Genomic DNA, 22,435 nt, shown 5'->3' on the forward strand with positions numbered 1-22,435 from the left:
GTTATAGTTTGGCGGTGGTTGTTTGCCGATTGAGCCACGGGTGCTTTTTCCATTGCAATAGCCCCGCCGCCACACCTCCCAAGATGACGACATGACCCACATACATGACGATGAGTGGAATGTCTTCCTTTGACATGAACGTCGACACGGTAGCACACAGGGCGCTCCAAAAACTGAGTGCGTACACGACTAACTTGGCACTCCGCACATGCCTAGACATAAACCAGAGTCCGATTAGGCATTGCTACATGTAAGAGTCAATAGAGTACCTAGTGGAACACGCTTGGGGAAAGCGATAATGCACTGCAAACAACAGCAAGTCGCCAGCCAACGCCACGAGCAGGTACATACGCTTCAAGTAATACATGCGTTAGGACTTGATGAAAACACGATCAAATATATATACTTGTACGTACGATGTTGGTGGCGAAGAAGGTTTTGGCGCCGATCATCAGCCCTTTGACCAGTTGGCTGATCATCCCAAACAATGGGGAGCATTGAATGTCCAGGTCGAGTTGGGGAAATGCCAGCTGGTGACTCCCAGACGACAGCACTGCCAGTGGAATGAACAGCCCAATGCCAAACATGCCAATCAATGCAAATGGCCACTAGAACACAACCAAGTTGATGTATTATTTCTCGTAAATTATATATATATATATAAAGAACTTACGTGGTCGCTTGTCCAGCACAAGAATGGAATGTCAGTGGACCACAACATATAGACTTTGGTGTCGTTGGCGTCCATGACAGGATAACATGCGACAGAGTACAAATATTCTTGGGTCAAAAACTAGTACAGCAACAAGGTTGAAATTTATTTATTTTCAATAGATTATAATATATATATATGTCGTACCATAAACAACCCCGTGCTTAAGAAGCTTGGCAATAAAAACGTGATAAAATAGTTGACCCATGGAAAGCTCTTGAACTTGTTGGACGCTTTCAAGCTGAAGAACCAAATCAACAAGCACACGAACGCAATGCGTTGTTTGATCTAATCCAAGAACACGGTTAGATATTAGTATATATATATTTGTGTTATATGCATATATAATGTATATATATATATATATATATATATATATATCAATAGGTCGACGATCATCCCAGTACCAAAAACATGTTGAGCTCCACGCCATCAAAGCCGAGCGTGGCAAAATCTAACGTGACCATGGCGCCCAATTTCTTTACGGAATACGTGGATTTCCTAAAAATTAAAATATTAAGACCTCGAAACAATCGACGAGATATATGTAAAATAGACCAACCAGATTTGCCACGGAATCGAGTTGAGCTGCAACAGCTCCCACCCGATACTGCCCATGGCCAGGTAATTCTTCAAGCACGATGGAAAGTCGGTGAGGTTGATCTTGTCCACACGTCGGGTGTCGTTAAACCCAGGGATACTTCGTGTGATGGTCACCACAGACACAAACGCGAGCACGACCCATAGAATGCCGTACACACAGGCCAAAATCGACAGCTTTCCGACGGACACGACGCCCACCGAGGCCTTCAAGTACGGACTCACGGCATATTCAAACAAAAACGGGAACCCAAACGCTATCGCAGTGAACCACCAGCTCGACCAGAACCCGCCAAGGCCAATCTTGCCGTTCTCGGGCGGCCTGCCAAGTGATATTATAAAAAGTACATGTTTCTTCATCGAGAAATCTTATCCGTTAAGATTTGGATACTCGAATGAATGACGCAATTGTACTTTAAAAGGAGCTAGCGAATCCAATTACACTCTATTGAGAACCTTGAACCAATCATCGATTGGCCCAACCAAAAAAATAGTTTTATATATGTATAACATATATGTCGGCGTAAACTTCAAATCTGGCTCAAGTCGGTTCGTGAATCAGCCACAAGCCCATCACCAAACATAGATTTCAGCGAAAAGGGTAATGAATCCAGATATTGTGATTTCGCTAGTATAAACTTTCAAAATTCGCTTGGTTGGTCTAATCAATATTGAATCACCGTGGGGTTCTGATTGGCTGACTATACTTGTCGTTTCTGTAAGAGCCAATCAAATATATCCACTCAAAATTGGATTACCCAATAGCGTCAATGATTCGTGATTCGATGAGGTTTGGAAATTATTCGTACCGAATCCACAATATAAGTCGAAATAATCTCGACAAACTAAACAAACTCGAATATGAAATAGCACTGAACCATGTAGAATCGAAATACGCAATGTGTGGAATAAGCTTAGGGGTACCAAATGTAGAGCAGGTCGACCCCGAGCCCCTTGAGTTGCGTGATGACGAGGTAATATCGCAGCTGCTTTTCCGTTTGCAAGACAGTTGCCGACACACTGGAGGGTGGTTGCAACAAAGACGCGACTTCGACCGTGTTGCTCCGCCTTCGAGATGGAAGCGGCGGCGGATGAGTCTGGCGGATAAGCCCGTGATACATCTGCGAGGCATCCCGAACGGCGTCGCGTGCTAAGGACAGCCGCCACACGGTCACGGCAAGCAGCACCCACGCGAGTGCATGGAGGCCCTCGGCGATCTATAGGTCGTTATGCGGGGTTAATCCCTCGGTTTAACGACATGGACGGTACCGGTCCGTCAGTGTAGAGCACGGGGGGGATGAGCATGGCCCTAGCGTTAAATACTTTGAGCTTGGAGCGGGCATCAAATGGATCGAGGTCGCAATAGGTCGCGAGGCGGCACTTGCGGATGCGTTCAATGTGTTTGAGCGGCTGAATGGATGGCCGACCAGCGTCGTTGGTACGATCGGTGAGGGCTTTGCGAAGAAAGTAGGTGGATTTCGACGAAAGTTCGAGCACCAACGCCGCAGATGTGGGGCTAGACGACGAAATCCGATGGGAACTTGTAAGCAAAACATGCTGGACCGACGTGATGGCCGACGAGAGGCGCTCCGAGAGCCGTCGCGGTGCAGTGGAGCTGCTGATGCTTTGCTGGGGGGGTGCCGGTGTTGTGTGGTAGGGTCGAAGCGTGGGTTGGTTAAAGCAACCACTGACAAACTCGGTGATGACATAGATGGCCTGCCATCGCTCCAAGGGCTGCAAGAAAAAATGGTTGATGTTGTCGGGGGCGACCATTTTCCCAAGCCCGTACCTAGTATATACATTCATCGTAAATTCTAATAAGCATCCTGTGAATTTGATAGATGTCCAAACCGACTAGCCAATGGAATTGCATCAACCCGAAATTTCAACCAATGGTAGGTCAGCGATGTTTAGAGCAATTTAAAACGTAAAATCCCCATTAATGGCGAATGTGCCAATAAATCACGAATAAAACGAAGCCAATCACTGATTGCTAAATCGGAAAAGCGCCAATCACAGGACCATACAACACCGAAAGTTAAAATACTACGTCAACACTTGGTACTTGTAATATTGTGCTTTCGAGTGAAATGTTGTGGTGTGGTTTCTCGTTAGAATTTAAATCGATTTGATTGGCTACTGCAGATGAGCTCAAAATTATTAGCCAATCAAAACCTTCTGAATGAAATTGAACAACCAATCAGATCGATTGTGGATCGGTTTGGTCCCCAAATTTGTACTATCAAATCGACAATAGACGGTATTAACACGTATGGTGCTTCGAGTGGATTTCTCCAATACACTGCCCAGTCCTCCATATATTTAGGTGAATATCAACAGGATCTATGAAAACGTGTGTACATACCATTCCGGCAGGCGAGGTTGGGGCAGCGAAAAGATCGACATGTGCGGAATCACGAGCTGCTGCCAGTTGAGTCCGCGGCGGCGGCGCCACGTGTCGACGATCACTGCGACATCGTTCCGGTGGTGCTGCTGCGGCTGCACGAGCGCGGTCGGTCGAAAGTGTTTGAAAATGGAATCGTGAGGTGTCTTGGTGTGTTGGGCAAAGAAATCCAACCCTGCGATACCGTTACACACTTCCTTGAGCCGGTACTTGTGCTTCACAGAGGTCGACGACGAGGCGTGCGCGGGAGGTTCGTGGACATGCAAATGTGACTTGAAATAGGCCAACCGTCGAGGCATGTACAAATCCACCGTCGCCAAGATAGACCGCCACGTCATATCGCACAGGCGGCGGTTGCCGGGGTCAGACAACATGGCGACGACCAGGGGCGTCATCGAAGCAAACGACCCGCTCCCTTCCGACGCCAACAGCTGCGCCATCATGAGATTGCACTCGACATATGCACTTTGCTTATCGTACGATCCAATCAACTTGTCTCTGGTCGTGCACTTTTCAAAGATGAATTGCACGGTCGTCCATAACGAGGTAACTCTAGCCAATATATCACCACCACAATGAGTCTGTCTGATTGTACTGTATATATATTTATATATTTATCAAAGCAGTAGACTATACAGTACCTCCACGTAGCGTTGATTCTTGTTTGTCCTTCTTCATCCTGGGCGGCTTGGGTCACTCGACCGACCTTGGCCAGTCGCGGCGGTACTGTCGATTGCATGTGAATCGCTTTCCAAACCCATTTGCAAACTACAAGAAGCCCCGTCCACACAACAAAGCACATGTATCGCAGCTGGGATGATCCACACGTGGAAAACGGAAACGTGGGTGATATGTGACGCTGTTCATGTGACACTGCGGAGGGCGACTGCACACACACTCGAAAACTAACTTCACCATACGGGTCGAGTTGGTCGAAGCGCATCTTATCCCGTTGAACGGGGTAAAACTCGACCGAGTGGTCGCCCGGGGCCAAGTTGGTCAGCGATGCCTGGCCGATGCACATGTCCACAGGGCTAAATGGAATGTACATCCACACTTGTACATCCACAGATTCCGTCATCTCGTCTGGCATGACGCTAAACGCTCTATTAGCTGGGTTCGTAGCAATATAGTTGCCACACTGGGTCTTGAGTTGCGGATACCGGCATTTGGCAGTCGACGACAGGTCCTTGTGAAAACCAGTGTACGCTGCTCGCTTGGGTCCTAACGATACCTTGATATAAGGACGGAAGCCCCCGAACGCCCACATCCACGAATGTAGGTGCAACGTCTCTATAACGAGGGTCAGTGGAGCCCCCATGTTGTTGATGTTGTTATCGGCGGCCAGCCCCTCTGTCGACGCAGCGTGTATCTGTAGCAACTGCTGCACGGCACTACACAGCGCTTCAATGTGATGCGTAAAGTACCCAATGTCCATTTCAGGGTTTTGGAGGCTCAACACGATCCACCCTGCAATCTTCTCGACGCGGCGAAAGAAAAGCGTGACATCGGCATGCTTGGACGTGTCGGCCACAGCATGCAGCACCGCTTCCAGGAGCAAATGCACCACATAATGACTGGTTTGAAAGCACATGACGGCGTGCTTGGTGGCGTCGATGCCCTGGGTGAGCTGGCTGTTGTGGTTTGACCGCTCGAAGGCCTCGTACAAGCTGTCGTACCCCTCGACGCAGTACTTGGACAGCTCCATGGACAGCGTTTTCATCCAGTGGACTACCACCGCTATATCCCCAGAATCCTGGTGACTCGTGATGGAATCTTGAGAAGGTAGGGCATCGTAGGCAGTCTGGAACTCCCGCAAAGCTACGGCCATACTTTCCAATCCGTTGTCGCGCAAGAACGTCGGGGTGCCCTTGTCGATGCGACCGTGGGTTACCATGCGCACCAGCACCGAATGCACCACTCGAACCTACACAGGCGGGGTTTAGTATTACTAGTAGTAGCCACAACACGTGTACGAGCAAGGGTCGTTCGTATACCAGGACGTTGACTTGCATGTCAAACTCAAACAGGGTCGAATACAGTGCCAGAATCAGCGCATGGGCGACATCTTCGTCCGTCAAGCACAAATCGCACGCTGTTTGTTGGAGAAGCTTCTGAACGTGCCGAATATTGGCGACCGCAGCCAGCCGCATCCAGATCTTAGCCGCAATATGCGACAGAGTTGATGCCGACTGGCGGCCTCGATGGAGCAAGTACACGAGCAACTTGACCAGGCCAAACGTGTCGCGACGGGTAGTGAGAAAGTCGGCGCGCAGGAACATGCAGTTTTCACTCAACATGGACAGACACGTGAGAAACGTCGAGAACGCGGGGTTGTGGGCGGCACACGGACCTCCCGCGGCCATTTCTAACCGCACGACGTGGCCTGCGACACCGCACAGCAACTCCAGCATGCTGTCGCTTCCCGCTGCTGTTTGTGACGAAGTTGCACAGCTCCGGGTCGCGAATTTCGTCGCGATCATACGGACGCTGGCACATGTTTTCAAGGTGGTCATAGCCAACTCGATGTCGGACGTCGTGCACCGAGCCAGTTGGCGTAGAATGAACGCCATGGACAACGGATCGGTGATCAAGAAGCACCCACTCAAGCTGTCGGCTGTCACCATCGCAAAGAACGTGAATATGGCATGCAAGCACTCTTGTGCCACTTTCTACCGGTAGATGAATGGTCATATTTAGTCGAGTTTTGTTTCAGCCAAAACATGATAGAACTGCAAACGTACCGCATAAGCATGGGCGCAGGCAGCGGTCCACACTTGAAGAACTTTGATAAATACATGTGGGGACTCTGTTGGCTCGCCCCGGCAGTACACCCACTTGTGCTGCCACAGCCGCACCTTCTTCTTGATGCCATGAGGTTGGCGGTGTGTGTGGATGGACTCGGTGGCTTGGAGCTGAAAACCGGCAAACATGTTGTTCGTTTCGGCTTTGTAAAAGCTCAAGAGCAAAGCACACAGCTCGTTTAACGTACAGCCCAACTGCGACGTCAGCAACGGACTCTCTGACATTGGACACGTGCTGTAGATCGGAAGCAAGTCGTCCAAAATACGCTCGAACGCCAAGACGTCGTGGCTGCCTGCGCCGATGCCAATCAAATTACGCTGCACCTGGCATAGATGACGTAGAATTTCCGAGTCCCTCGACAGCGCCATGGCCTGTAGCCACACGTGGAGACTGCTCTTCAGCCAAGGCAGACACTCGGTCGTTGTGACTAGCTGCGCCAGGGTGCTGCACATGAGTCTAGTCACAACCAGCTCGTCAGGAGTACACGGGCAAGCTGTAGCCAGGATGAACTCGGTGAGCGCCGTCAACATTCGCCCTTGGCTTTTTTGTGCGCAAGATAAGTTGTAGACGATTCGCCACACCCGGTCCGCGTTTGTGTGGCGAAGTAGCTTCACGATCGAACAGAGTGCCACGTCATTGTCTAGCACAACGTATTGGATGCCTCGGCTGCGTGTGATGGACTCAAACAAGCCCAACACTTGGTCTAGGGATTCTTGCCGTCGAAACGCCAGGCACGCCACCGCCATCTCCAACACAAAGTGGGTGCCTGTAAAGAACTCCACTTCGCAGCGCACGGAATCAAAATACAATCGCGCGACTTTTAGCGCGAGTACCTGGTCCTCTTGGGGGCCATGGAGGGCTATCCGCAGGAGCAGATTGAACGTGTCCTTGGAGTGGGTTAGTTGTTTTGGTCGGTAGTAGTTTGTCAGTGTTGAAGGCGGCTGCAATGTGTTGGCGGTGAGCGACAGCATCTCACGCACACACCGACGCGCGAGGGTTCCTTGTGTCATATGGATGGTATCCTTGGCATGCTGGCCACATGTGGGGCTCAGTCCATAGCGTAGATGCACATTAAGTGACTTCAATATTGCCGTGTTCAGCGGCAGTGGAAGGTTCGCCTTGGTCAAGCATTCGCTCGCATACAAGGCCGTTTTCGAGCACGGAAACTCGAGACATGCAATCAACGTTGTCGAGAGCAAGGAACTGCCGCGTACAACGTGCACGTAAGATGCGTTGTAGGCCAAATTTCGCATGAATTTGCAAAACTGGCTCGACACAATGGTCGCTCCGCCACTGCCAACCACAGTGTTGAGGAATCGATTTGCCCATTGGATATCGTTTCCTGGGGTTAACAAGTACGCCTCGAATCGACTTGACGTCGTAGCCATCCCTGCCAGCAGACCAAAGCAGCCTTCGACTCCAACGCTGCAACTGTTCCTGTCCAGATGGCGTTGGATGGACGCCAACACGTCATTGAAAAGGGTCTCGCGATTCGGTTCATAGCGACTCAAATGCCACAACACGTTGAGCGCATGTCCAGCCACGACGCTATCGTCTGTCTGAGAGCTGTGCTGCATGATATCTCGTACACAGTCGAGGGGGACGACTCGGCAGGGCGGGTAACAAGCAAACAAGTTGGTCAAAATCAAAAGCAACTGGGACAGCAACTGGGGCCACGACTGTAGCAACTGCAACAGACCGACCAAGTGGTGGTGGATCTTGACTTGCACAAACGATGCACACAGGAGCGTCGATGCGTATCGCGGGTGCAATAGAGTGGCTAAGCAATGCAAAAAGTTCCAGTATTGGTCCGTCGTGATGACTGTAGTATTACTGTGGTCGATTGGTTCGGGACCAAAGATGTCACATGACATCGCGTACACGTTGAGCAACCGCAGCAACGACGTGGCCAATTGGAGCAACTTGGACTGACTCAGGTCACTAAAGGGAGGGATATCTGGACACAACGTCGTTAATCTCGACGAACACATGAGCGACTTGAGGGGGATGGGCAGGGGCGTTTGCTTTAAGATGGCTATCGACAGACTTGCGACGAGGTATTGGTTCAAGATGCTACTGTACACGCTCTTGGACGAGAGATTGTGCGCTGTGACAATGTGCAGGATCTCAAATGTCACGTCCAGGTACGTGAGCGCGAGCGGCAGTCTATTTTTCGACAAAGCCGTATACAGGGCCTTGGACAGCAGCGGAAACAAGAGGGTCAACCTGGCTTCCAAGTCGATTTCGTCCTTTGAGTCGCTGGTTTCACGGGTGGCCATGATACAGACCGCGGCCTTGCTTGCATACACGGCTGAGTGGCCGTGTTTCAGTTGGTAGATGATACCCTGGGTCAAGCGCTCCAACACGTCTGGAATCGTAGACGCGAACGCTGTCGCAGCCGAGGATGCGTAGCTGCACAACGTCGCGATGATGTATGCTGCCGACGATTGGTCTACAATAGACGCGCTGTCGAGGAGCGTGGCCACGGTGTCGCAGATGTTGTTGATAAACAGATCCAGCTGCCACGACGTGGACGTGACATGCTGGCTGGCAAATGCAGCAATGGCGATCCAACGGTGGAGGCGCTGGAAGGTCATGTTGGTGTGGAGTTCAATGGACACGTAGCCAAGCAAGACGAGCGGCGCACTCAACCGACACTGTCCCAGGGCTTGAACGATGCCCAGGGGGGTCATGTGGACTTCGTGATCGATGATTTCAATCATCACATTGCTGTCTATTTCTACAAACACGCGGCTAGCCAGAGCCGAGATAAGCCTCCACGCCACCTTGCGGGAAGCCGCCGACATTGTTTCCGTTGCCAGCGCTTGCATCAACTGGTGCAGCACCATTTCGTGGCACGCGTCGGCTGCTTTGGGCTCGAGTGTGCTGGAAAAGGTCAAGCGAAGTGCCGTACAATACGCTGCAAACGCTTGTCGGTGGGGCACCAACCAAGGTACGAGTCGGTCGCAAAGAATCGCGGGGTAGAAGTCGGATCTCGTTTGGGGGAACACGCGAACCAGGCGGTTCATCGCTCGAAATGCACTGCACACCAAATGAACCCAAGGCGGCGTGCGATGGTGGTGTATAGAAGAGGTCTCCACTTGTTGGTTTTGGAGCACCATATCAATCAAATGGCGTAACCCGCAAGTCTGAACAACAGTCTGTTTATGCTGGCGGGATTCCGCAAACAGCACCACGCGACCAATCACGCAAGCCAGGCAGTCAGCTATGCGGATGCTCCTTTGGTCGTCCAAGCTGGTCAAGTCTGAAAGAACGTTGTCTGCGGCTACAAGCAAGCCGTTTTGTATGAATGCAACGCTGTTTTCAAGGTGGCCCCGACACAGCTCGAACGCGAGGCGACCGGCGAGGAATTGGTTGTGTCTGGGTTGGCCAAACATGGCTGGTAAGAACGTAGCCCATACCTTCGACCCGCCGACGATGGTGCGAAGGACGTGACGGTTTCCGTGATGCTGCAGCACTTTGGTTGCAAATGTGGCCACTTCTGCGTGCAATTTCGACGAGCCAAGGTCCTCGTGCGATGATGCAATCTCGATTAGGCCGGCGATCTGCTCGCTAGTGACGGGAACGCCGCAGACGTACTCGTTGCTGCCTTGTTGGAATATCAAATTCATACAACGTAGCAACTGGACCAGTTGTTTGGGTTCTTGATGCATCCTAGAGAGATGGGACCAGCACAATCGAACGACGTGGTGGAGCGAGGTTGATTCGATGCAACGACAAGTCATGGAAGCGGCTAACACCTGGGCTAGCACACCTGCCCCACACGTTACTCGTACGCGAGAGTCGTCATCAGTTTCCACCCACGCCACCGTCTCATCAAGCAGGTTGAAAAATAGTGGAGCCACGGGCTTGAATGAACTTTGACTGGTCAGTTCTGGTGGATTGGTCTTCCATAGCTTCCACAGAATGTAGCCAGCCTTCACAAGACTCGCATGTCGTTGCAACCGTGGCAGGAAGCTGATGAGTAAGTCAGTGTAATGAGGGTATGACAAAAGGCGATGTCTTGTGGATTTGCTGCGACAGAGTGCCGCCGACACTGTCAAAAGACTGTGCAGGCCAACGCCATGTACGAGGAGATGGGAAATTTGCATCGTATGCTGGTCGCATGAGAGGGCGCGGACACAGCACTCGCACTGGCTCAAGTGCATAAGGGCATTGGCGCATAGATGCTGCGTATTCCAACAAGGAACGGCCATGATGGCCATGATCAGTTCTACCAGGGTGCGTCGCAGGTTGTTTGTAAGTGGGTTTTGCTGCGACGACGTGGGCAATGGGAGGGCTGTGACAAGGGGCAGCAGCGAGCGCATTCCAAACGAATACTCTTGGCGGTACGCAATTTCAAGTGACTGCAGAAGTGCGTACGCCATTTCGTTGTGGTCTATGCAGGCCACCATCGTTCGCCACAGTTTGCACAGACTCGTCATCGTTTCCTGCAGGGATGAGTCTAACGCTGGCACTTCCAGCAACAAGTGAATGTATCGCATGGTTGGGTGCAGTAAGTCCAGTGATGCTGAGTCGCCCGACGGCCATAGGACAAAGCCAAGGGTGTTAGCGATGTTGAAAACCAGCGATTTCAAGCCGTAGGGCAAGTGAGCTTCATATCGGAAGCACGGCACAACAGTGGACTGCATGGAACACGCCGCGCACGTGGTAAATGCTAAAGTGTGGCTGGTGTTGGCGTAAATTCGGACCAGGGTTTGCAACAGCGACGCATGGCCACGAACGCTAGATCGCAGCGGTTCTTCTTTGGACGGACATGATGTCGAACAGAGCATGGAGAGTGCTCTAGTAGCTCGAAGTTGGATTTTCACGGGGGTGGACTCCAGCCCAAGGCAAAGTGTGTTGAGCGTGGTAGTAATATGGTACATCAATTGATCATACACCGTCGAAATCAGAGTGGCGTTGGTAGTAGTAGTACAACTGCAAGTCGCGATACCGATGAGGCACTCCACGGCACCAAGCGACTCGAGTTGAGCGGGCTGGTCCAAAAGTTTCAATTGTTGGGACAACCAGGGGGGTGACGATATCAAGGGGTCTGCCGTTAAGCAGGCGACGACGCCGCGGACGTGCCACGTCCGACAGGCTTTGTGGAGAAATCTACACCCAAAAATAATATCACGCAATGTTAATATATATGGAACGCCATACCGTCTGGCGAATGCAGACTCGTGTGCGAAATGGATGGCATCTCGGAAAAACGAATGAAGCAATCGATGGGGAAGGGTGGAAAAGTACTGGGCCAAAGGCATGCCACGTTGACTGGTCCAGAGGTGGCAGCACAGGGCAAATACGTTTTCGTGGTCGATTCGAATCGGACTGGTTTCCATGAGCAGCATCGTATCGCGGAACAGCGGCAGGCGGATGTGCTGCAAGATGATCCGTCGCGCGGTCAACGTGCAGTAGCATTTCGATGAAGATCGACTGCACGCGGCTTTTTCTGGGCAGTGGTACGATGCAAACTGCACGAGGACGTAAAACGCGCGATTGAGAAACGGAATGTCGCCGTCTGTAGCTGACGGTGGCATGCCCCATGTCGCATGTGCGACAAAGGCCGCGCCGTCTGCGCCACGAGACCGTCCCAGCCGGAGTAAAATCATCGAATGGTGGCTTGACGGTGTGGGTTGTGGTGATAAAACACTATGCATCAAGTAGACAAGGGACCGGATCAACGCTGGCCGCGGTGGGTACCAATGTGTGACATCGTGGATGGCTTGCACTACGCTCCACACGTTGACGCGGGAGGATGATTCTTTAGACAAGGCCGAGCACATGCTTGCGACCAAATCACACACGTCGTCCGCTGTCGTGGACGGTTGGTTGTCATACTGAGGCTGCTTTTGCTGCAACCCGACCATAGCTTTGCGTCGAAGCAGCGCCAAGTAGGAGGTTTGGCTGGTTCCTGTCGCATGGTGGTTGGTAGAAAATGCGGTCGACACGTGGCATATGGCTGCTTTGAGTTTGGCTTGGATTGGCCGAGGCAGGACATGGTCCAAGTCGTGCTTGCTTAGAACGAGCGTGACTACTGCACACATGGTCACAGCGTTTTCAGAGGAATTCCGACCCTCGTCGCAGGTGGACATCCCCACGATGCAGCCCTTTTCCAGTGTACACGACACTTCTTGGTTCGTTGTCGCGAGGTGCCAGTGTACTTTGCCGCTGGTGATGACGTGGAGCCCTGGGTCTGTCAAGATGGTTCGATGGGGCAAGAAGCGTTGGATGGTCATGCATCGGCTGACAACTTGCAGCTCTGCGGGGGCGAGGAGGCCAAACACAACCAGCCGTCGAAGCATGTCTTCGAGCCAAATGTAATCGAGTTGCGTCGCGTGGCTACCCAGCGTCAGATCTTCCAACCGCCGGCCGTACATGGGAAACAGCCCGCCGAACACGATGCGACCCAAAATCAACGCAACAGACTCGACGGGTACCGTGTCGATATCGTCGATCAAGTGTGAAGGGGGCAGAGGTTTGCCGGTTTTATGCACGGCAGTCGGGCGGCGACCTGGAGGGGGGGCGAGGGACCGGGTGGACTTGGAAGCGTATCGATCGAGCTTGGCTGCTGACTGGGTCATTGCACTTTGATGCAAAATCAACAGCTTTGGCGGGGCTGGTAGGACGTTCTTTTCGGATTGGAGGATGAGCAGCCGAAGCAACTGCACGCTTTTGTGTTTGATATCGACGCACTCGTGAAACATGAGATCGAACAGCACGAGGATGCCGCCGTGGCCACATAGTCGCACGACGACGTAAATGCCGTTCGCTTCAGCCAAATGCAGGCAAATACCCAACAACGACAGCACAAGTGGGTAGTTGTTCGAGTCGGCTGACGCGAGCAGGAGGTCCAAGATCGTCCGCAGAATCGGCCGGTCATTGGGCAATGATACATCTGTGGTCGTGATAGGTGGAGTCACTTGGTTGTTCTGGGGGAGGTCCAATTCAAGGTCGTGAAACAGCACACACGCTTCTTGGTTTGTGGAGCTGACCATGCGCAGCACATTCGCCGCCGCGACCAGCACGGCCATGGCTGAAGTATCGTCGTTTGGACTAGACAACGATATGCAGTTGAGGTCTGGATTGAACGTCAGCCGGAGCTGCAAGAGGGAAAAGATATGGCGTAGAAGCCGCTTGTCTTGCACAATAAACGTGTGGACACTGGTGTCGTGCCGCAGCAGACTCGCTACAAATGTCAGACACGATAGCGTGTCGTGATCCTTGTGGTTGGACTCTGTCGCACCAGTCAAACAAATCGCCAGCGCGTGCGTGAGATGCAGCGCCAGCAGGTGCGCCTTGTACTCACTGGACACGTTCACAAGCTCCTCCAACATATGCAAGAGCGACGATAACTTGGCTCCTCGTGCATGTTCAATGGCCACCACGAGCTGCGCCATCATGGCCGGCGCGATGATTGGTTGTTTCGACGAACCTTGTCGCAGGATATGAATGGTTTGGATGATAAACCTTGCGACGTGGTGTGTTTCAAACGGCGATGTCTCGCATCCAACCAGAGTCAACAGAGTCGACAGCAGTTCGTGCACGAGCCGTCTGCCAGGCACAAGTGGCAGAGGTACGTCGGTGTCGGTATGCACTTGCGGATACATTGGCATGCCATCTTCAATATGACATAGTCGGGCGTGGAGCTCCAATGTCGACGCCGAACCGGTGAATATGGCCTTGTCGAACGTGGGGGAGAAGCAAGAGTCGGGGCAATCTACATACACACCATCAATGAAATCAGTCTTCGACCACAATAAACACAAGGCTGAGGGATGTACCGGCCGACTGCACTAGGAACGCTTTTTCAATCGCTAGCGTCGCTTCAAAGCAGAATTTGCCCGCGAATTCGGCCGCTACCCACCGAAGCTCGACGTTGTGAGGGTGAGCAATGTACTGCCCCAACAGCAAAAGCATGGGTTTGTCAACGTTGGCTGTGGTAAACACGTTTTGCCGGTATACAATCGTGCGAAACAACGCTGGAACACACAGCACGGCGTTGTAAATGTGGAGCAAATTGAATTGAATGCCCACGTGAGATTCGTTCGTGATGGAGCGTGACGTGGCAGCGTCGACAAAGTGCATCATGTCCTTGGAATGCCGGATGTTTTCATTCCCGGCCAAATGGGCCAACGCTGCACTGAGCCAATACTACACCACCGCAAATCAACATTTCCATAATATAAATTGGGTATATATATAGAACATTTAGCAATACCCGAAGTTGCTCGATTTGAGCCATGCTAACATTGGCGTGACCGAACTCCCTACTATCACAACCACCATTGTTGAATAATGACCATACTCCACATATAGGTTTTCTAAAGCGAACGTACCCCAGTAACCGGTCGTCGCAACTACATGCAACGTACGTCTGCACGATGTGACTGAGCGTCGAGTGCGATACATAGATAGACTCGCCACCAAATAAGATGGACACAAAGCTGCTACTTTCGTTTGAGCAGCTGCGGCGGACTTCGTAGCACAAATCACACAGGATTTGCGATGCCAAGAGGCACAACCCCATGAGTTTGGGCCGGTCTGTTACCCTCGCGGCTTTGTCTTTCAACGAAATGTAGCTCCACACTTCCAACATGTACTTGGTGAACGCTGCACCAGTGGACCGGTCAGGGTGCATTGGATTGTCAGGCACGAGCTTGGCCAACAACAGCTTTCGATTCTCCGTCGACTTTAACATGGAGTGCAGCACGCCAAACGCTAGCGTTGAAAAGTCCGAGTGATGGTGATCAGGCCAATTCATGAGAACGTGCAGAACACTCAGAAAGCCACAAGTGTTTTCGTTCGACGAGAACGTCTGGAGAAACGACAGCGCAGACTCGCTGGCCGTGAACAATTGCTGGAGCAACGTTAGCACCTAGTCCAAGACAAGTTTTATGACAATTAGGTATATATACATAAATAAACTTACATGTATCGTGGTGGATCGTTTCAAGGTATCGCAATTGGACAAAAAGTGCAGCAACATGTGCACCACTCCATGCTCTTCTTGGAGCAAGTACGAAATCACGTGGTTGAAGTCAGTATGGGTCGGTTGATTGGACAGCACTGCCACAAGTATCGCAGTGATGTCGTCGATGAGGCTTGGGTTGTCCACATGGAGACAATAGCGCATCACGTCCAGATACACTACGCACATATACATACTGTATTAGCAAGGAACCAACTATGGCCTTGTACCTGCAATGCAGTCTGTAGTAGAGCATTGCAGCTGAAAAGTGCACGGATGGCACGTCCACTTGCACAGGGTTTGAGACAGCTCGAGGGTCAACTCTTGAGCGTCTTTTAACATTCGTTGCTGTAAGTGGGGCATTTCGTGGAGTACTTCGCCCAGCAGCTGCAGAATCGTCAAGGGGAAATTCACAGTCGATGGCGCAATGTTGACGGCGCTGTACAGCTGTACTAGCTCCACCGGGCGACGGAAGTACTTGACCACGGCCGTTTCGAGGCTCGCGTTCAGTTCCTTGTCGTCAAGAAACATCGGGGACCAGTCTGCCACGTTGCTTTGCCAAATCTATGTACAATGAATGTTATGGCAATCAAACTAGAATTGTATCATCGTTGGTAAGTAGGTAGACGTACCTTGACGCGATCGCGCCGCTGAATCACAGCTCCCACGATGTCGTACACTTGGGATTCGTGGATAATCGTCGGTCCAGAAGCTGGGTTTTTCGTCGATAACGCTATCATGTGAACAACTTCACTTTGCACTGCCGGTGGCAGTTTGGAGATGTTTTTGCATAGCTCGAGGCCCTCGATCTCTTTCTTGGCAGCACTGGACAACACGGACAAGTGACCGAGCGCGTGGATGGCATGTGACTGCAAAGCCGCCGTCGCCTTTTCACGTGTGATGATTGCACAGAGGCTTTGAATGACAATTGGAGAGATCACACTGGCGCGACCCTTATCGAGTCGAAGCAGCGTCGGCAGCACGGCGCAAAGAAACATGGACAGGGTCGTGTTGGACACGAACGCGAACGACGCCAGCAGCATTTGCCATTCCGAGGTCAGTTTGGTTTCAACTACCACAAGAAGCGTGGCCAGAAGCCGGGTCGACTAGAGAAATCAATCAGCGGCCAGCCGTTGTATGACAATGATATATGTGTAGATGGGGTTATACCTGAACGTGAAATTTGTCGTCTAGCGAGGAGATCGCGACGGCGCGGAAACCTAACTCGGGGCCGACGCCGTACTCATGCATGACTTTAAGTTGCTTCATTCGTGTGCGGACGTGCGATGGCATGTCTGGTGTCGTGAGGAGAGTCTCCATCCCCCCAAAGTACGAGCAATCCATGTCGACCGAGGCCGTGGTGGGGTGATGACGATGATTGTGGTGTTGTCTTCGTGTTTTTATCCACGCAGCCAGGGCACATGCAGGTTCGTTAGCTTTTGCTTGCATCAGTTCGCGCAAGAGCTTTGGATCTAACGCCATACATGCCAGTGCGCCGAGGCCATTGTACAACAACATGTGCAGGTCCACCGACGAGGATGTGTCACTCGTTCCTGTGAACGAATTGAACACTGACATGGTCAACGCTACTAGCAACGACGTGCGGTCGGAACTGCTGCAAAGGCTACTCCTGCCGTCTTCTCGCAATGCCATCGCCCACAACACCCCACACAGCCCCGCCTATACACATCCAGCAGCATGTTATGGTAACTTTGGCTCAAAAGTCTAGTTCCCACCTTAACACGGACGTTCTTGGAGGCAAGTACTGCCACAAAGTCATTCACTGGGACGTTGAACTTGAAGTAATCGCCAACGGGGATGTTGAGGAGAATGTTTTGCACGAGGATGAACGCTACACACAGCGCTTCGTCCAGCTCGTTGCTCTTGTCTGACGAAACCCACTACAAATGGTACAGTGTTAATGAATACTCGCCCAGGACTTGTGTAAAGTGTACCGTATACACTAGTTTCCACACAAACCCAAATGCCCGGGTCAAATGACCAGCGAGGCGAGGATCGATGGACACGAGGGCAAAGAAATTGAGCGCGTTTTGGATCTCTGGAAGGTGTTGGCCGATGCATTTTCGATACGAGTCGAGGGATTTGTGCAGGACGTCTTCTATCCACGTGCCCCCAACGGCCCCAAAGTAGCTGGCACCCCAGAGGGCCTTGACAATGGCAGGGCTGATAAAGTGAATCACGGGGGGATAGTGCCACGTCACGAGCGACAACGACTTGAGCGCTTCGAAGCGAATGTCGGCGTCACTGTGTGAGCTAAAGACCAAGTACGTAAACGGAATCTTGAGGTCATTGCTAGCGTGCACGACAAGCTCTCGGTGATGCCACAACTGGTTGAGGAATTGAAACAACGACAGCTGGAACGCCGGGGTCACTCCAGACAGTTTGGACGGTTTTCTAGTGTTGGCGTCCACTTGAAACCCACACGCCATCACGAGCAACGTCGCGAGGCACGACGAGACTGGACAACACGAGGGACATTTGAGGTATTGAATGGCCGCGGGGAGGAACCCTCGGGTTTTGCGCTTGACGTACATCCACTTGAGAAGGCTTTGCTGGATCTTTTTGGCTTTGGCCTTTCGGATGTATTCCACGTGGGAAAGTGAAGTGGGGGGTTGAATTACGAGTTGAAGGATCGACGCTGTGAACGTACACGCAGTTTTGCGGACGATGCGACGCCGTGCGCTGCCATCCATCGCGCCTTTGCAGTAGCATTTTTGTACCGCTTGATGCTGCTCGGTCAACAAGTGGCAAATGCGATCGAGTGGGGCGGACGGCACCATGCAATGCAGGTACGACGACCAACTTGGAGTAGAAGCACATTGAAACAAGGACTGTAGAGCCTCAAAACACCAGTGGACCCACGGAGCCACGGGGAACAGGTTGGCAAGAGCCGATATGGCACATACCGCCACGGCGTTGCCGACCTGGTCGTTGTGAAAATGCACACAGCTGCCAATCGAGTGGATCAATTGTCGCTGTGTCTGTGCATCGGTGGGAACGGAGCGAGGGTCTTGGTCGCTGGACAAGACACAGCTCAGCGTTTGCAGAACTCGGCCGCCTAGTACACACACCAGCGGAGATGACTTGGAGTTGTGGATGCATGCTACGACCAAGCTAACAACAGCTACGTTCTTCGACAGCCACATGCCCCCTCCAGTCGTGGCCAGCACACACAGAAAGCGCAACTGGAGCGTGTCCAAATCGGAAGACCAAGCAGGACTGTTTGCCATCAACGTGTCCACGGCAATGGCCAGCTTTCCCAGAATGTCCAAACTTAGCAGATGCACACACTTGATGGGTGAAATGCTCATGTCGCCATGCGGAGCAGGCTTGCTTGACCGTCGAAAGCCCAGCTGGTTGTCTGAAATGCGAGGAAATAGCCGCGCAATGCGCAGTGGCGTACCAAGGAGGGGATGAAGGAGACACTCGAGGAGGATTCGCTGTGCCAGGTCCAGAACGCGCACGGGCTGATGCACATCGAGCGTCATTTTCGCCAGCAATTCCACCATGTCTCCGTTGTTGTCGTCGGTGGTATTGTGGATGGTCGGCTGACTCATGAGCCCGGCCATATAGTGAGCGTGGGATTGGCTTGCCAACAAGCTGTACAAACACTCGAGAATCTTGACGGTGAAGTGCGCGTACATTTTGGCTTGGGAGATCAAACCCAAAATGTATGGGAAATGCCACGATAGAGGTGGAGGTGGTGGCTGTGATGACAACGATATTGCCTTGTCCATCCAAAGTTGTGGCGGTACTTGCCTACAACATCAACAGCTAAGCATTTGGGATTACGTCGAGCGAAATTCAAGTAACGTACGTACCAACTCAACACGAGCATCTCGTACACATCTGCGGCCAACCCCAGTGGAAGCGTCAACGATGTCGCAGTTTTCATTGTGACCAAGGGCAAAATGGACTTGCACGTGTCCTTACTCAGGAGCAACTCGCAAATGCACATGGCACCGAGTCGCACGGCATGGTGCAGCTCGTCCTCAGCCATGTACTTGAGCCAGAGCAAAAAATGAATGGGTTCTTTCATCACAATGTGTGTCGCCTTTCGCCATGCGACACCGTACAGTCGCAACACTAGCACCGCGCGCGTCCCGTCCTCAGACACGCCCGAGCCAATGCCAATTTTGTCGATAGAGGCGGCTTTCAACACGTCTTCCAAGTACCAACAGTGGCCCAGTGAATCCAGCGCTGAAAACAAACAAAAGTTGATTCCAAAGCCCACGGCGATGTCGCCGTGGGACGCCGCTTCGTTTGGCCTGGATGTGACAGAGTACCATGTCGACAGCGCACACAAAAGCAGCCGGTCCAACGCATCAAGGGCCAACGTGGGCTCCCCCATCGTGTTGAATTGAACTTGAACAGGCGCACTGGTCGACGTGTACACGAATGTAAATTCCAGTGCTGCGTCGTGTTCCCCAACGAAGAAATATCTACCCCACATATTACATATAATATATATATATATACAACAGACGTATGGGGTTGGGAGAGATACCTGTCTTGGCTTGTGGTGGCGATGGGTGGAAGGTACCATCGAAAGGCCATGGGCATGGCAGCTGCGTCCTGGTTGGCTACGAGGGTGCAAGTTGCTTCAATGTGGGCACATCGAATCTCGTCCATGTTCTTGACCATCGTTTGAAACTCGGGGACCAAGATGGAGGTAGTAGTTGGTGGATGGTGGTGGTAATGCAATTCGACCCACTTGTGGCATATCTTGACCAAGTCGCCCGTGATCCCGTGGACAGTGGTCGACACTTTGGTTGCGGACGCTAGATTCAAACACTCGGCCAATCTGGACGGCTGGACCAAGTCCAAGTCGGTGGCATCGACGACAATCGCCACGAGCTTTCTCAGCAGCGACACGCCGTACAGACTTTCGTCCTTCCGGTCCACAACCGACACGAACGCAGGGAGGGCCATCCACGTCATGAGACGCCGTCGAACGTGCGGTGGCAGCACGCGGTTCCGACAAAATGATTCGATACGTTTGAGCGTTTTACGAAACGTTTTGAACTCGACGAGCCCGAGGATCTGGACGAGTTTCCACACGCTGGTGGCGTCGATTGAGATGACATCGTGCGGTTCCAAACACAAGAGAACGCAGTGCACGGCCACGGTCACTTCGTCGGCGTATGCACCTACAAGCCCCAAACATGAGATGGACGTGTGTGTCGATCGTACGGTCGGGCTCGTCTTTGAAGCCTGAAAAGGCCTCGGGGTTGCCCAGTTTGCTCTGCAACACCCCCAGTCTCGTCATAGGGTCCAATCGACAACGCGCAAAGATTTCGTCGCGAACTTCACGCCATACGCAGTGGCCGAGCCCCCGCCACAAGTAGCGCAACAGCGTCGCCATGTCGTCGTCTTCACGGCCGACGGTCGGCGATGCGCCAAGAGATCGACGACCTGTGGTGGAGTGGCTGGTGTGGTGGTTATTGTTGTTATTGGCGTGCTGAATGATGCAGTGCAGGAGCACTTTTTTGAGCGCATCTCGGGCGTGCAAAAGGTACTTGGACATTTTCGACACACATCCCGACGCTTCTACCCCAAACGACAGTACCAGCTCGTCGTACGCGACGAGCGAATACGTGGCGGGAGCCGACGCCGTGAAAAAGTCCAACACGGCGAGAAACGCCTTGTCAAAGTCTGACGTGAGCGGCGGGGCCACAGTTGGGGAGGTCGGAGCGGCACTGGTCGAGCCCTCGGGTTGTTCGAGAGCAACGTTGTCGGCTTGTTTGAGCAACTTGGTCGAACTGTGCTCCAACTCTGGCTTGGTTGACGAGGCGATGAATGGCGCATGGACGTGGCGCGTAGACACTGCAGGCATTGCTGTGGGGGGCCTTTCTTCGATGGGATCTAGTTGGGGCGGCGTCGGTTGCTTTTTCAACGAAGATGGAGGGAGTGCGACAGAGGGCACGACCGATTTTCGCATCGACGGCACTTTTTGGATCGCAATCAACGGCGACGGGGCTGTGACAGCGTCGGACGGAAATGTCACGTGCACCAGTTTTGTGGATTCGTCGACATGGAGTGTCATCTTCGCCAAGAGCTTTTGGAGGATCGTGCGCTGATTCTTGCTGTTGGACATCATGATGAGCAGCGTGTCATCGCTGAACCCGACTATCTCGCCCAGTTCCTGGGCATTCAGCGAGACATGCACAGCGCCGTTGTCGGCGTTCAATTCCACCGCGGCGACAGATGTTCTGGTGTCGACGATGTCCTTCAGCGACATAGACAGCCCATCCCCGCGAAGGAAGATGTCTGCGTTCAAGGAATACCCGCTAAAGGTATTTGTGATGGCAAACGTGGGAGGCTCGTCGAGTCCAGACGCAGATGATGCAGCGGAGTGCAGGCGACGGGGTTTGATTAGAGGACTTTTTTGCTTCTTCGTAGTCATGTACAGCACGTACACGACGTTGCCTTGCTGCAATATGTCCTGAACGGCAATGGACTGTTCGTCCAAGACGGGAATGATGTGGGTGATGTCGTTGTTGCGGCAAAATGCAAAGTCCACGTCACCGTTTGTTGGCTTGTGCGTCGGTGAAGTCGCCGACATTCCGCCGGTGGTGGATGGGATGGAACGAGGATGTGCGTTGCCGCCAACCATAATACTCAAAACAACGCGAAGATCACTCAATGTTGCCGTGGACATGATATCCAACGTTCGCTTGGACTGCACGTCGACTGCCCTTCTGGTTGCCGTCTTTCGTGGTGATACATTTGGAGAGACAGTGACACTTTCCACGCAGATGCTTCGCCATGTGAGTTTCTGGTAGGACGCGATGTATTCGAGCGTCTCTGTGCTTTGCTGTCCCAAGTGAACTTCGAGGGATCTGACGAACTGTTTCCGAGTGGGGTGCATGAGGAGTGCGCCGCCGCTGTGTTGTCCTTTCTCGATTTTGAATCT

The 22,435-nt window shown here is 52.3% G+C and overlaps 1 protein-coding gene across 1 annotated transcript; it reads right to left on the bottom strand.

The window, feature by feature from the left end:
- Nucleotide 1: 1 nt before the first annotated feature.
- On the bottom strand, nucleotides 2-22,390 carry H257_17080 (hypothetical protein; the record flags this gene model as incomplete). Its single annotated transcript, XM_009845745.1, has 26 exons — nucleotides 2-212; nucleotides 270-352; nucleotides 417-608; nucleotides 674-793; nucleotides 860-1,000; nucleotides 1,120-1,213; nucleotides 1,275-1,634; nucleotides 2,237-2,529; nucleotides 2,582-3,101; nucleotides 3,678-4,268; nucleotides 4,358-5,643; nucleotides 5,714-6,388; nucleotides 6,461-11,639; nucleotides 11,691-14,247; nucleotides 14,312-14,681; nucleotides 14,749-14,797; nucleotides 14,867-15,405; nucleotides 15,460-15,677; nucleotides 15,729-16,062; nucleotides 16,131-16,604; nucleotides 16,669-17,178; nucleotides 17,235-17,399; nucleotides 17,454-19,278; nucleotides 19,341-19,961; nucleotides 20,027-20,669; nucleotides 20,713-22,390. The coding sequence occupies 26 exons, from the start codon at nucleotides 22,388-22,390 to the stop codon at nucleotides 2-4; spliced, it is 19,728 nt and encodes a 6,575-aa protein (XP_009844047.1).
- Between the last annotated feature and the right edge of the window lie 45 nt (nucleotides 22,391-22,435).

Source organism: Aphanomyces astaci (assembly GCF_000520075.1).
Source record: "Aphanomyces astaci strain APO3 unplaced genomic scaffold supercont1.97, whole genome shotgun sequence".
Lineage (NCBI taxonomy): Eukaryota > Oomycota > Saprolegniomycetes > Saprolegniales > Verrucalvaceae > Aphanomyces > Aphanomyces astaci.